Source organism: Muntiacus reevesi, chromosome 7 (genome assembly GCF_963930625.1).
Source record: "Muntiacus reevesi chromosome 7, mMunRee1.1, whole genome shotgun sequence".
Taxonomy (NCBI): domain Eukaryota; kingdom Metazoa; phylum Chordata; class Mammalia; order Artiodactyla; family Cervidae; genus Muntiacus; species Muntiacus reevesi.
This window is the reverse complement of record NC_089255.1, coordinates 35116762-35131986: the sequence shown is the minus strand read 5'-3', so window position 1 is coordinate 35131986 and position 15225 is coordinate 35116762. Positions and strand designations below refer to the sequence as shown.

Below are 15225 nucleotides of genomic sequence, written 5' to 3'. Positions count from 1 at the left end.
TTGTTAAGTCTAGGCATGGAGACAAGAAGATGAAGCGAAGACAGTTTTACCTTAGGATCATGACCAAATGGGAATAAAAAGATAAAATTTTCTGTATTTAAATCATAACTATAAGATAGACAAAGGACTGAAGAGGCCTAAGTACTATACTAGATAAACCTTCTAGTCTTGCCTCAAGAAACATTGATATAATCTACTATCAGGAATGGAAACTACCTTCTGCTGTCAGAATACAGACATTACTAGAAAAACAGAGTCATCCTGGCCCTTCTTTCAGCAGAGTTCATAAAGATGATTGTGGGGATTTCTGTGCTTATATTCTTGAAGTAGTAGAGAATCTTCAATTCCTACAACTTGGAAAAAGCTGGCTGGAAATAAGCAACTTCTCTTAGTTTTTCCAGAACCTCCATAAGAATAATCTGGAACACCTGTTAAAAAACGAAATTCCCAGACCTAAACCAAACTTTGAATTACAATGTTCATGGAACAGTCATGTTAATTTGCATATTTAACAAATACCTGGCACATGAAAAGATGATCAGTATCACTAATCACTAGGGAAATACAAATCAAAATCACAATGATTTTATCACCTGATACCTGTTAGAATGGTTGTTCTTCAAAAGAAAATAAGTGCTGCCAAGGATGTAGAGAAAAGTGAACCCTCATGCACTGCTGTGGGAATATAAATTGGTACAGTCACTATAGAGAAGAATGTGGAGGTTCCTCAGGAAAGTAAATTATCATATGATCTAGTAATTTCACTGCTGGGTATATATCTAAAGAAAAAAAGACTAATTAAAAAAGATATGCATCCCCATGTTCAGAGCATTATTCACAACAGCCAAGATAAGGAAGCAACCTAACCTGCCAACAACAGAGGAATGGATAAAGATGTGGTATATATATTCAATATAATATTACTCAGTCATAACAAAGAATGAAATCTTGTCATTTGTAACAACATAGATAGACCTGGAGGGCATTATGCTTAGTGAAATAAGTCAGACAAAGAAAGACAAATACTGTATGTTATCATTTATATGTGGGATATAATAAATAAATAAAACAGAAACAGACTCAAAGATATAGGGAGCAAGTAGTTACCAGTGGGGAGAAGAATGGGGGAGGGACAAAATAGGGGTAAAGGATTAAGAGGTACAAACTATTATATATATTAACAAAATAAATAAGCCACAAGGATATAATGTACAGCACAGATAATATAGCCAATATTTTGTAATAACGGAGTGTAATCTATAAAAATATTGCATCAGTGTGTTATACACCTGAACTAATATAATATTGTAAATCAACTCTATGTGGGACTTCCCTGGAGGTCTAGTGGTTAAGAATCCACCTTCCAATGCAGGGCACACAAGTTCAATCCCTGGTTGAACTAAGATCCCACATGCCGCAGGGCTACTGAGCCCCTGTGCCACAACTAAAAGCAGATGCAGGGACTTCTGGTGGTCCAGTGGCTAAGACTCCAATCTCTCAATGTGTGGGGCTTGGGTCTGATCTCTGGTCAGGGGACTAAATCCCACATGCTGCAACTAAGACCTGGCACAGCCAAATAATGAAATATTTTAAAAATAATAATAAGTAAAAAACAAAAAAGACCAGATGCAACCAAATATAAAAAAATCAACTATATATCAAGTGTTCTATACACACATAAAAACTTATATAGTGCTGTATGTTAATTATATTTCAATAAAACTGGAAGAAAAAAATGGGAATTTTCATAGTAAAAACAAAAAACCTCAGGTGATTAACATGTAAGATTGAAAAACTCGGCTGTATTGCCTCAAGGGAGTTCTGTCATTCTCTCTTTCATAGTATTTTAAATACATTCCAAAAAGGTAGGGACACTCTAGCAAGCAATTGTGGCCTTGGTTCTCCAACTTCAGCAAGCATCCCAATCACCTGGGGCGCTTGTCACACCACTGCTGGACCCTATCCTCAGAGTCTCTTGATCGTCTCTATTTCCGTAGATCTGTAGTGTAATCAGAGGATCTGCATTTCAATTTTCCAGGTGATGCTAATGAAGTTATAGGGAGGACTAGAGTCTTAGAAACCTCTGAGCTAGTCACCTGAATAATATTCTTCAACAGAGCATGGCAAAAATTTATCAATAAGGGTTGTTCTCTTGTGGAAGGAAATTAGGTATTAATTATCTTAGGAGGCCCTGTCCTTAACTTTCTCAGAAATATAAATTTAAATGCAATATACTTAAGTATAAACTCAATTATAAAACTGTTCCTGATAGAAGTGATTAAAATTAATTAAATTTCTAAACATTTTTCTTTTAGTTGACAAAACAGCCATAAACATGGCTCTAATAAATACTAGTTCATTAACAAACATTGAATGCTCTGTTCTAGGGCTTGGGCATACAGTGAATGGTCAAAACAAAGTCCCAGTCCTCATAACATTCTACTATATAGCCTATCTGAACACTCATTTATATTACTGGATAAAATCCTAGTGACTTAATCCAAAAGAACTCTTCAACTAATAATAGCATACTTTTCTGTAGAACACCAAAATCAACTTTGGGAAGGAACCTACATTTTGATATATTCATCTCTAGTAAACTAAAATCAGGTTGCAAGAAAGCAATTTTTCCTGACAGGGATTTTGTAAGAAGAAGCAAAGGGCTACAATTATTGTTCCAACCTAATTTTATGCCTCAATGGTGTACATCTGTTGACTTGGACTCCTCCAATTGTAAAATGGGAAAGAGAATTCTCTTATAATTATAAAACTAGAGAATTCTCCTTAACTTAGCATGGCTGGTTCCAATGTGAATCTAACATCTCAACATGCAGTTAAATTCCATTTAATCACTAGGTTTCAGTAAAATGTGTGGTAGGGATCAAATTATCACATTTGACCCTAGACAAGGGAAAATTAAGGAAAACACTTTTGAAACTGAAACAATTTGAAATTAATAATACTTAAATAAACTTGAAAGTTTATTTGAAAGCTCTATTAGGGGATGTAGGAAAATTACAAATTCTTTTTTTTAATTAAAATAAATTATTACTTATTTGGCTGCACCAGGTCTTAGTTGCAGAATGTGGGATCTATTAACAGTTCCCTGACAAGGGACTGAACCCAGTCCCCCTTGCATTGGGAGTGCAGTCTTAGCTACTGGACCACTAGGGAGGTCCCGAAAAAATGTACAAATTCTTTACCAGCTTTTCTGAGTTATAATTTATATACCATAAAATCGATGTGCTTTAAGTGTAAAATTCAATGACTTTAATAATTCAATTTTAGAACATTTCCATTGCTCAGAAAGATTTCTCCAATCTATCTGCAGTTACTTTCTGTTCCTACTCCCTGCCCCAGGCAACCATGAATCTACAGTCTCTACAGATTTTCCTTCTGGAAATTTCATATAAATGGAATTATATTTGGTCTTTTCTGTCTAGCTTCTGTCATTTAGCATGTTGTTGGGGTTTATCCATGTTATAACATGTATCATTACTTCATTCCTTTTAGCTATTTAATAGTATTCCATTGTATGGATAAACCACTTTTTATCTATTCATTCATCAGTGGATGGACAATTGGGTTGTTTCTACGATTTGGTTATTTAATAATACTTATAAACATCCACAAACAAGTCTCTGTGTGGACATGTTTACATACCTCTTGGGTACATAACCAGAGTGTAATTGCTGGGTTATATGGCAAGTTTATGTTTAAATGTCACACAGTTTTTATTGTCAACTCTCAATTCTATTCCATTGATCCATATGTCTATCCTTATGGCAGCACCACACTGTCTTTATTACTATTGTTTATAGTAAGTTTTAAAATTGGGAAAACTGAGACCTCCAATTTTGTTCTTTTTTTCTCCTCCAAGAATGTTTTGGCTTATCTGATATTTGGCTTTTCTTGATATTTCCATATTAATTTTATAATCAGCTTGTCAATATCTGGAAAAAAGGTTGGTGGAATTTCAATGGGCATTGTATTGAATTTGTAGGTCAATTTGAGGGATAATTACCATTTTAATAATATCACATCTTCCAATCCATGAATGTGAAATGTTTCTCTATGTAGATCTTCTTCAGTTTGTTTCAGCAATGTTAGCTATCAGTGTACAAGTCTTGGACTTCTGTTAAATTTATTACTATTTCATTCTTTGTGATACTACTGTGAATGGAATTATTTTCTTAATTTTTGAATTATTCATTGCTAGTATATAGAAATACAATGGATTTTTGCATATTGAGATTGCATCCTTTCAACTAATTTAGTTCTAGTAGTTTTTTGTGTATGTAGCTTCTTAATACCCATTCCAGTACTCTTGCCTGGAGAATCCCATGGACAGAGGAGCCTGGTAGGCTACAGTCCATGGGGTCGCTAAGAGTCGGACATGACTGAGCGACTTCGCTTTCACTTTTCACTTTCATGCATTGGAGAAGGGAATGGCACCCCACTCCAGTATTCTTCCCTGCAGAATGCCAGGGACAGAGGAGCCTGTTGGGCTGCTGTCTATGGGGTCACACAGAGTCGGACACGACTGACGTGACTTAGCAGCAGCAGCTTCTTAATGATTTTCTATGTATAGGATGTCATTGATTAATGAAGATAGCTTATATTTTCTATTCCAATCTGGATGTTTTTTAATTTCATTTTCTTGCCTGACTGCACTGGCTGAGACCTTCAGTACGATGGGAAATATAAGTGGTGAGTGTGGAGATCCTTGCCTTATTCCCAATCTTAAGGAGAAATCATTCAGATTTTCACTATTAAAATGCCAGCTGTAGGTTCTGGTAGATGCTCTTTATCAGGGCCTCTGATAAACGCTCTATCCATTACTGAGAGTGAGGTGTTAGTCCCCAATAATTATGCACATATTTTGGGTCCCTATTAAGTGCATATATATTTGTTATATTGTCTGGATGAACTGACCTTTTAGTTATAAGATGTTCCTCTTTGCCTCAATTAGTGCTTTTTTTGTCTTAAAGTCTGTTTTGTCTGGTATTGGTATAGCTACTCCAGCCCTCTGTGGTTACTATTTGCATGCAATATCTTTTTCCATCTTTTTAGTTTCAGTCTATTTGTGTCTTTGAATCTAAACTGGTTCTCTGGAAGGCAGCATATAGTTGACCTTGTTTTTTATTCAGTTTGACAGCAACTCACGGGTTTTTTGACTAAAGAAGTGTGGTTTTTTTTCTAAGGAAGGTTATTCTTTTGAAACACACATACAACTCTGGGATATGGAGCAATAAGAGAGAGGAAAAGACACTCTTCAGCCAGACTAACTCTGGCAATCACTAGTGACAGATGGAGCCATATTTCTCTTGTCTGATCCAGTAACCTACCTCTCAGCCACTGCTAGCAGCCGTTCTGGCCTAAAGGTACCTTCGGTGTCAATGTACATGGCCTTTCCTTCACCTCCACCTCGGTCAATAGGAAGCTAAAGAGAAAAAGAACAGTGGAAATGACACTGTACTTCTGATATAACTGAACAACTTCCTCCTGATGGACCTATAATTGCTTCCGCTCCCAGTAAAGCAAAACAAAAAATACTTTAAAGTGACAATAAGATCTAGGGAGGAGACACTCACTTCTGAGAGAAGTACATCTAGTAATAGGTATAGAGTTAATTGTGAGGCTAGAGTTTGGACAGAGTTGAAGAGTGCTTGGAAATATATACCAAAGTAGGTGATAAAATCCTTTTTTTTAAACACATACACTTCTTCCAATTAAAAAAAAGCTTCTATCATTGTATACCAGCAAAAGACTGATCAATTCTCTCAAGGCAATTTGGAAGATCATTTACTTAGCTTTAATAAGCAAGAGACTCTGATCCAATACCCAATTCATTTTATCATATCCAGACCACACTTAAATGAGCAGAGCTCATATTTACCAAGCAGAGTTCATTCCTTTGGGTTGCTGAAGGAGACTGGCAAAAACCCCAGGGGTATCCCTAGCACATTTAATAGGTGTTTGCTCCAGTAATACACATAAGATATAGAAAAGGAAAAATAATCAGAGTTTAAAAAAAAGAAAGAAAATGGAGAAGTGCCAGGAAAACTGTCTCATGAGCTGTTCAAGGAAATCCGTTTTAGTCTACCTATCCCATACCAGATACTGAGTTCTACAAATTTTAAGTGAATGTTGCTAAATGGTAGTTTCCACCCCTGAAATCTACTTTGGAACCTTTAAATTCTGAGGAAAATCCCTTACAATGGTTTACATTAAGTGCCTGGTAATGCCAAAATTCTGTCTTTTCCTATTTCTGAGAAAAAGGATTTTTTTTTTCAAAATTACAAAAGTACTACATGCTTGTATTAAAAACTCAAGCAATACAGAAATAAGTAGAATGAAGAAAAAAAAAAAAGGAAAATTTCTTCTTTAAAAACTCCCATCTCCCAGATCATTTTCATACAAACACTTTTTATATATGTGATTCTGCCACTTGCTATGTGACCCTGAGAATATTTATTCTCAGTTTTTACATTTTGTGTAAAATGTAATAAAACCTACCTATGGCACTGTTTTGAAGATTAGATAATTCATGCTAAGTGTTTAGCACAGTGCCTCACATATAGAAGGCATCTGGAAAACTCAAGCTATCCTCCACCTCTAGGGCACTGACTTTGGCATATACTCACAGAAGGCTTCGTTAATTTGGAAAGGGGAAAATGATTATGTTGTCATTTGGTAGGTTGGCAGAGAAAATTTTTCAAACCATAGGAATTCGTGCAAAGAGCAAAGGATATATATATACAACAGAAGAATGTCTTCAGAAAGCAGAAACTGCCTCGATTTTGGGGGAGGAGAAAATCTTGACATTCAGGGGGCTAAGGCCACAGGAATTAAAATGAATGAGGTTCTCCCTTCTCTCACTTTCTTGCATCTTTAGTACTAGCATGAGGAGTTCTTTTCCAGCTAAATAGACCTCCTTGGGCAGAAGGGAGGCCATGAATGTCTGGAAGACTGACAGCAGATATGGACATGGTCCCAGCAGAGAAGTGGACTGCTGGCCCAGTCACAGGGGGAAAGATTATGTGCTGTACACCCCTGCTCATTTTGTCTCCTCCACCTCACCCTTTCAGTGTCCCCTCAGCCATCTTGTGTTGCTGGGCTGACCACCAAGGTAGCTATTTGCAATAACTGCTTAGTACCATAAGCAGAGACATCACTTTGTCGACAGAGGTTCATATAGTCAAAGCTATGGTTTTTCCATTAGTCATGTATGGATGTGAGAGTGGGACCATAAAGAAGGCTCAGTGCTGAAGAACTGATGCTTTTGAACTGTGGTGCTGGAGAAGACTTTTGAGAGTCCCTTGGACAGGAAGGAGATCAAACCAGTCAATCCTAAAGGAAATCAACCCTGAATATTCATTGGAAGGACTGATGCTGAAGCTCCAATACTTTGGCTACATGATGCCAAGAGCTGACTCACTGGAAAAGACCCTGATGCTGGGAAAGACTGAGGGCAAGAGAAGGGGGTGACAGAGGATGAGATGGTTGGATGGCATCACTGACTCAACATAAGTTTGAGCAAACTCACAGAAATAGTGAAGGACAGAGGAGGCTGGCGTGCTGCAGTTCATGAGGTTGCAAAGAGTCAGACATGACTTAGTGACTGAACAACCACAACAACCATAATTTAACTCTTATTTCGTAATGATGCAAGCTGTTTCGAACTTTCACCATTTTATAATGCTATGGTGTAAATTCTTTCTACATATATTCTTGATTGTATGCAAAAAGTTTTGTAAGACACATTTTCTGTCAAGGGCATGTGCATTTAAAATTGGTACTTAATACTGTCCTTTCAGGATTTTAAAATTATTCTAGTACTGTGAACAAACATGGGCTCTTCATTTTTATAACCTAAGTATGACTCTTAACTTAATATAACTTCACTATTAGACAGATCTGATACATAACAGGGTTTCACTTCATTAAGTCAAGAAAATCTGAACAAATAAGATGTGATAATATTTAGATTTAAATACTAATCTAACAGCCTCTCTATACCTCTGGTTCCAGCTCTTAGGGTAGTGACATGTAATCCTTTCCATTACTAATGAATTAGAACTTTTTTTCTCTGACAGAAATATCAAAGATCCAGTTATTCAGCCAACTGAATGCTCAGTTGTTTTTATACAGAGGGTACGTTTTAGAATTTAGCTTCAGTTTATTGTTAACAGGCATTATCTGACTACTAATAAACATTCCCGAGTTAGGAGTCTGTCTGTACAACTTAAGAGCATTAGCATGCTACGCTGAGTTGCCAACGGCAACTACAGATATTGTGTAATGTACGCTAAATATTTATTCCATGTGAATCCCTGTCAAAACAACATAGGGAAAACATTTCTATTTATAAAGGTCACATATCATATCAGCTGACCCATATCTGAGTGATATTTTAAATAGTTCTATTTCCTTTTAGCTAAAATCTTCTAATGGTGCTTGGGCAATAACTGTAGCTCCTGCAGCTTGACTGTACCACTGTTCCTCTTCTCAATGCTTCCCCTCTATCCTAAAAGTTCTTATATCCCCCTCTTTTCTCCTTGGAGTTATTTATGAGATGAGTCAACATAGCTTATGTCTACTTGATATTGGAATCCTAATGTGGCTGTAAGTGGTGACATTTTGGTTGTAATAAGAAAGATCAGCAGAGTGACTGAGGAGAGAAACACAATCAAAATGACTAATGAGAAAGGAAAATGATGAGAAAAACAGGAGACCATTAAGTTGGGTCTCTTGTTATTAGATAAACTTTTATTCATGCAGAATGAAAATATTTTCCTATCTAAAATGACCACTTCAAGACAGCAGTGTTGACTGATGGACGTTATCTGTAAAATGGGGGGGGGGGGGGAGGAGGACAGATTTTCTTGGGTGACTTGAGAGAATCAGTCTCATAAGCCTCTGCAGATATATGTGTTTCACTAAATGTGAACTCTGTCCAAGACACAGAGTCCTAACAAAAATCCATATTTTTTTAATGGCACATAGCATCTTTATAACATAGCACTACAGTGATGTAACAAACATTATTATAAAGTGCTCTTAAATACAGAATAAATTATAAAAGTTCATAATTTGTTTCATAAGGGAAAATACACAAAAGAAAACAATTTATATTTGATGTTAAAACTTATAAGTAAGTTCCAAGAATGAATGTTATTTTGTTGAGAGGCTAAGAACTCACACTGGATGCTAAGATACCATGAAGTTCCCTCTGTCATAATGACTGAAGAAGGCAGATTTCCTTTCAGTTATTCGCTAACTCCATTGGTAAGTTGTGTCCTTGGGAGAAGTGAGTGTAATCTATCTAGACAGTTTCCAACTTAACTATGGCTTGATTTACAATCCTTCGACTTTACCATGGTGTGAAAGTGATACGAGTTTAGTACAAACCAAAAATCTGAATTTCAGTCTTTTTCCAGGTGAGTCATTTGCTGTACAATACTTTCATGGTACTGGGCAACCACGCTGTGCTCCCAGTCAGCCACTTGAGCTGGAGGGTAAACAGCTGGTACACTTACAAACATTCTGGTTCTCACTTTCAATATAGTATTCAATAAACTACATATGAGAAACTCAACACTTCATTACAATATAGGCTTTGTGTTAGATGATTTTGCCCAACTGCAGGCTAATGTAAGTGTTCTGAGCATGTTTAAGGTAAGCTGGGCTAAGCTACGATGTTCAGTAGGCTAGGTGCATTAAATGCATATTTGACCTGTGAAACTACCGCACAATTGCACTCATCTCACACGTTAGCAAAGTAATGTTCAAAATTCTCCAAGCCAGGCTTCAACAGTACATGAACCGTGAACTTCCAGATGTTCATGCTGGATTTAGAAAAGGCACAGGAACCAGTGATCAAATTGCCAACATCTGTTGGATCATCAAAAAAGCAAGAGAGTTCCAGAAAAACATCTACTTCTGCTTTATTGACTACACCAAAGCTTTTCACTGTGTGGATCACAACAAACTGTGGAAAATTATTCAAGAGATGAGAATACCAGACCACCTCACCTGCCTCGGGAGAAACCTGTATGCAGGTCAAGAAGCAAAATTATTCAAGAGATGAGAATACCAGATCACCTCACCTGCCTCGGGAGAAACCTGTATGCAGGTCAAGAAGCAACAGTTAGAACTGGACATGGAACAAAAGACTGGTTCCAAATCGGGAAAAGAGTACGTCAAGGCTGTATATTGTCACCCTGCTTATTTAACTTATATGCAGAGTACATCATGAGAAATGCTGGGCTGGATGAAGCACAAGCTGGAATCAAGATTACCGGAAGAAATATCAATAACCTCAGATATGCAGATGACACCACCCTTATAGCAGGAAGTGAAGAACTAAGAGCCTCTTGATGAAAGTGAAAGAGGAGAGTGAAAAGGTTGGCTTAAAACTCAACATTCAGAAAACTAAGATCATGGCATCTGGTCCCATCACGTCATAGCAAACAGGTGGGGAAACAGTGGAAACAGCGGCAGACTTTATTTTGGGGGGGCTCCAAAATCACTGTAGATGGTGACTGCAGCCATGAAATTAAAAGACGCTTGTTCCTTGGAATAAAAGTTATGACCAACCTAGACAGCATATTAAAAAGCAGAGACATTACTTTGCCAACAAAAGTCCATCTAGTCAAAGCTATGGTTTTTCTAGTAGTTGGGCTATAAAGAAAGCTGAGTGCCGAAGAACTGATGCTTTTGAACTGTGGTGTTGGAGAAGACTCTTGAGAGTCCCTTGGACTGCAAGGAGATCCAACCAGTCCATCCTAAAGGAAATCGACCCTGAATATTCATTGGAAGGACTGATGCTGAAGCTGAAACTCCAATACTTTGGCCACCTAATGCGAAGAATTGACTCCTTGGAAAAGACCCTGATGCTGGGAAAGACTGAAGGCAGGAGGAGAAGAGGACGACAGAGGATGAGATGATTGGATGGCATCACCAACTTGATGGACACAAGTTTGAGTAAGCTCTGGCAGTTGGTGATGGACAGGGAAGCCTGACATGCTGCAGTCCCTGGGGCGCAAAGAGTCAGACACGACTGAGCTGACATGTGAAACTTTCAACTTCTGATTGGTTTATCCGGATGCGATATCAGGGTTTATCAGGGTTTACCCCATGACGTGTCAAGGAAGATCTGTAATGCCATTTGGTTCAAAATACCTAAAACTATAATAAAACCTCCGAAGATTAAAACAAGAGTTGGCCCATGGGAATGGGTCAGGTTCCAGAGTACTTTGTGGGCCAGCCAGTCACTGCTTTGAGGGTAAGCAGCGTGCCCTTGAGGCGAGGAAAAATTGGGACCCCTCTGAAAGAGGAAAAAGTGCTCCTCAAAACAGGGCTTGGAGGTGGGAAACAGTGAAAAGTTTACTCTTCTATTTTTCTCTCTCTCACAGATCTTTTATTTTCAGAAATCCAGTGTTACTTCTCTGTAGACAACTTAGTTCCACATCTCTAAATACTGTTAGAAAATTTCACTTGGTCATCTCATCACCTCAAACTTACCACACCTAATTTTGAAACTCACCTTTCCATCAAAACTGTCTCTCTCTCCCAAATACTTTTTAGAGTTTACCAAAGTAATATGCTGGGTTGAAGGGTATTTTTTATTGTCGATCATTAAGCACTATACTTTATGTCTTCTGTCTATAGTCCTTCAGAGTCTTTATTTTAGTGTAGTCCTGACCAGCTAGTGCTTATAATAATTATACCTCAGCTATCCTTAGCTCTTGCCTCTCCTTTCAGTTCATTAAATTGCTACCAGAATATTTCTGAAAATTTGCTCATGCTTCTCTTCCGTTGAAAAATGCTGAATGATCCCCACTCTCTATAGACTCAAGTCTATACTTCTTGTACTTTGGTCAAGACCTTGTAAAATGGTCTTGATGTGTCCTTTTCAAAGGTCTGTCTGTCTCCTACAATTTGTCCAAATACAACTTTTGAGCTAGGTAAATGGACTTATTTTGTCTTATGTTATGCTCCCCTGCTCTGTTCATACCATTTCTTATACTTAAATGCTTTTTAGTTTATTTACCTGGTCAAATTTAGCATTCTTCAGGATCCTGGTCTAATCTCATTTTTCCATAAAGTATTCAGTGATTACTCTAGTGTGATGGAATCCTGTTTCTTCCTTAAATATTTATGCTACTTCCCCTGTATTTTTTATTTTACAATATATCAGGTATGCCTTAGGACATCTAATTCAATCATCTCCATTCATTCAAGTATTTACTGAGCACTGACTTAGGCACTAGCAGTACAGTAGAGAACAAGTCAGTTACTACAAGCCAGGTACTACTTTAAAGAGTTTTTAAGAGCATGGGCTCTGAAGTTGGGTTTGATTCCTGTAGCTACTACTTACATGTGATATGATCTCAGGAACTGTTTAACTCACTGTGTCTGTTTCCAAATCTATCCAAGCAAAGCAAAGAAGAAACAGAAGGGGTCCAGGGAAGTTTTTTCCCTTATGTAGGAGATACTAGGCATGCTTGTATAACAATGAAAATAATTTAATAGAGAGGTAGACCAGAAAAGAGAAGGAGCAGAGTCCTTGGAAAAGTGGCAAGGCATGGTAACCAGATCACATTGGTAGGGCCTTTGAGAGGAAAAGAGGCACTCTCTATTGTAATCCAAGATAAGAAAGGGTGGCTACAGATACATGGATTTACCTCACACCAGTCAGAATGGCCCTAATTAAGAGTCTACAAGCAACAAATGCTGGGTGTGGAGGAGGGTGTGGAGAAAAGGGAACCCTCCTACACTATTGGTAGGAATGTAAATTGGTGTGGCCACCATGGAAAACAGTATGGAGGTTCCTCAAAAAACTAAAAATAGAGTTACCATATGCTCTAGCAATCCTACTCTTGGGCATATACCCAGACAAAACTTTGGTTCTAAAAGATACATGCACCCCTGTGTTCACAGCAGCGCTATCATGCTAAGACATGAAAATAACCTAAATGTCCACTGACGGATGAATGGATAAAGAAGATGTGCATATATACAATGAAATACTACTCCATGGATTAGCATACATATATACAATGGAATACTACTCAGCCATAAAAATAAATGAAATACTGCCATTTGCAGTAACATGGATGGACCTAGAGATTATCATACTAAGTGAACTAAGTCAGAAAGAGAAAGACACCATATGATATCACTTACAAGTGAAATCTAAAATGTGACACAAATGGACCTATCTATAAAACAGACAGAACATAAAGAACAGGGGAGGGGGATGTTGGGGATGGATAGATTGGGAGTTTTGGATTAGCAGCTGCAAAGTATTATACAGAATGGATAAACAACAAGGTCCTACTATACAGTACAAGGAGCTACATTCAATGTTCAGTGACAGGAGACTTCCCTGGTGGTCCAGTGGTTTAAGAATCCACCTTGCAATGCAAAGGGCATGGGTTCGATCCTTCACTGGAGAACTGAGATCCCACATGCTGTGAGGCAGTTAAGCCCATGAGCCACAACTAGAGCCCGCATGCTCTGGAACCTGTGCAACTACTTAGCCCGAGTGCCACAACTAGAGTCTGTGTGACACAATGAAAGATCCTACATGATGCAACAAACAAGATCCCGCATGCTGCAACTAAGACCTAATGCAGCCAGATAAATAAATAAATAAAATCCTGTGACAAACCACAATGGAAAAGAATATGAAGAAGAATGTATATATTAGTATAACTGAATCACTTCACTAGATAGCAGAAATTAACATAACATTGTAAATCAACTATACTTCATAAAATAAAATTTTTATAAAAGCTATGTGAGTTTATAGTTTTGATGTGAAGAACAGTTTAGATTATTTGGCTAAGAGTGAGGCTAAAGATAAGCATGAAAGTTTGAGGAAAAAGGACAAATTACGTGATTCTTACTGAGTGGGGGAAAACGTTGCCTGAATGAAAAATTTTCAGTAGATCTGCCAAGCAGTATTGAATGTTAAAGTCTGTCATCTTAAATTTAAAGTAAGGTCAGCTTTATGTTAAGATTTTTCTCTAGTATGATCAGCTATTGGGGAAATCAGACACTGAAAACATAGATAGGATTCATCTAAGAATGGCATCTCTTCAGATGGGGAATGTAAATATGAGGGTATCTGTAAAGGAATGACTTTAATGAAGTCTAAACTAATCTAAACTAGTGAAGAGGGCAGAAAAAGCCAGGAGAGGCCTAGTGGATAGCAAGAAAGTATGTGAAATTAATAATCTGAAAGTTTCCAAGCTATTTCGAAGTCTTACAGTAGCAATCTGTCTTCTAACTAGCTATAGCATTCTTTTTCTTTTTTGGCTGAGTCATGCAGCATGCACAGGTTCAATACCCAACAAGGAATCGAACCTGTGCCCCCTGCAGAAGTTCAGAGTCTTAACCACTGGACCTGCCAGGAAAGTCCCCCTAGCATTTTTGAAGACAGAGAAAGTGCTTTTTTTTGTCCATGCTAACAGATGCTTGCCAGTAACAGGAATCAACTCATTCTTGCTGATATGATTAGGCAGAGTCCCAATAGCTCACCTGGCATGTTACAGCCAATGTATGACAGATCTGGGTCTTCCCAGTTCGGAATTCTCCAAACATCTCTGTGATGGATCCAGTCTCAATTCCTCCTAAAAAAAGAAACATCTGTTAGCACAATACAAATGTTAGAAACATAACCATAGAAACACCCCAGTAGCTCATCAGAAAGATGTTTACATAATTTAGAGACCCAATCTTCAACAAGCAGTAATTTTAAAAATACTTCATTTGGAAATAATTCTAGATACATAGACCACTGCAAAGAAATATAGAGGTTCCATGAATTTTTCATCCAGCTTCCCCCAATGTTAATGCTTTATATAATTATAGTATAAATATCAGAAAATTGACATCCATACAATCCACAGAGCTTCTTCAGATTTCTCCAGCTATATATGCACTCATTTGTATATGTGTGTAGTTCTATGCAATTTATCACATTTGTAGCTTCACGTATCACCATAACCAATATACAGAACAATACCATCACAAGTCAATAAGCAGTCATTTAAAAAATAAATTACAGATAATATCTAACGTTTACTAAATATCTTTTGTGTATCTGACATTGTGCTATCAATTCATTTAATTCCAATAATATAAGGTAGGAAGCGTTTTTTGACCCCATTATGAGATCAAAGATAAGCCCTTAAAAAAAAAAAAAAAAAG

At 37.4% G+C, this 15225-nt stretch overlaps 1 protein-coding gene across 1 annotated transcript in view; it reads right to left on the bottom strand.

The window, feature by feature from the left end:
• RAD51 (RAD51 recombinase) overlaps positions 1-15225 on the bottom strand; it is a 38951-nt gene that overhangs the window by 4214 nt on the left and 19512 nt on the right. The window contains exons 5-6 of the mRNA XM_065940156.1: positions 14554-14645; positions 5349-5443 (exon numbers count right to left, since the gene is read on the bottom strand). Of these exons, the coding sequence (XP_065796228.1) occupies positions 5349-5443; positions 14554-14645 (187 nt within the window). The remainder of the gene's footprint in view (positions 1-5348; positions 5444-14553; positions 14646-15225) is intronic.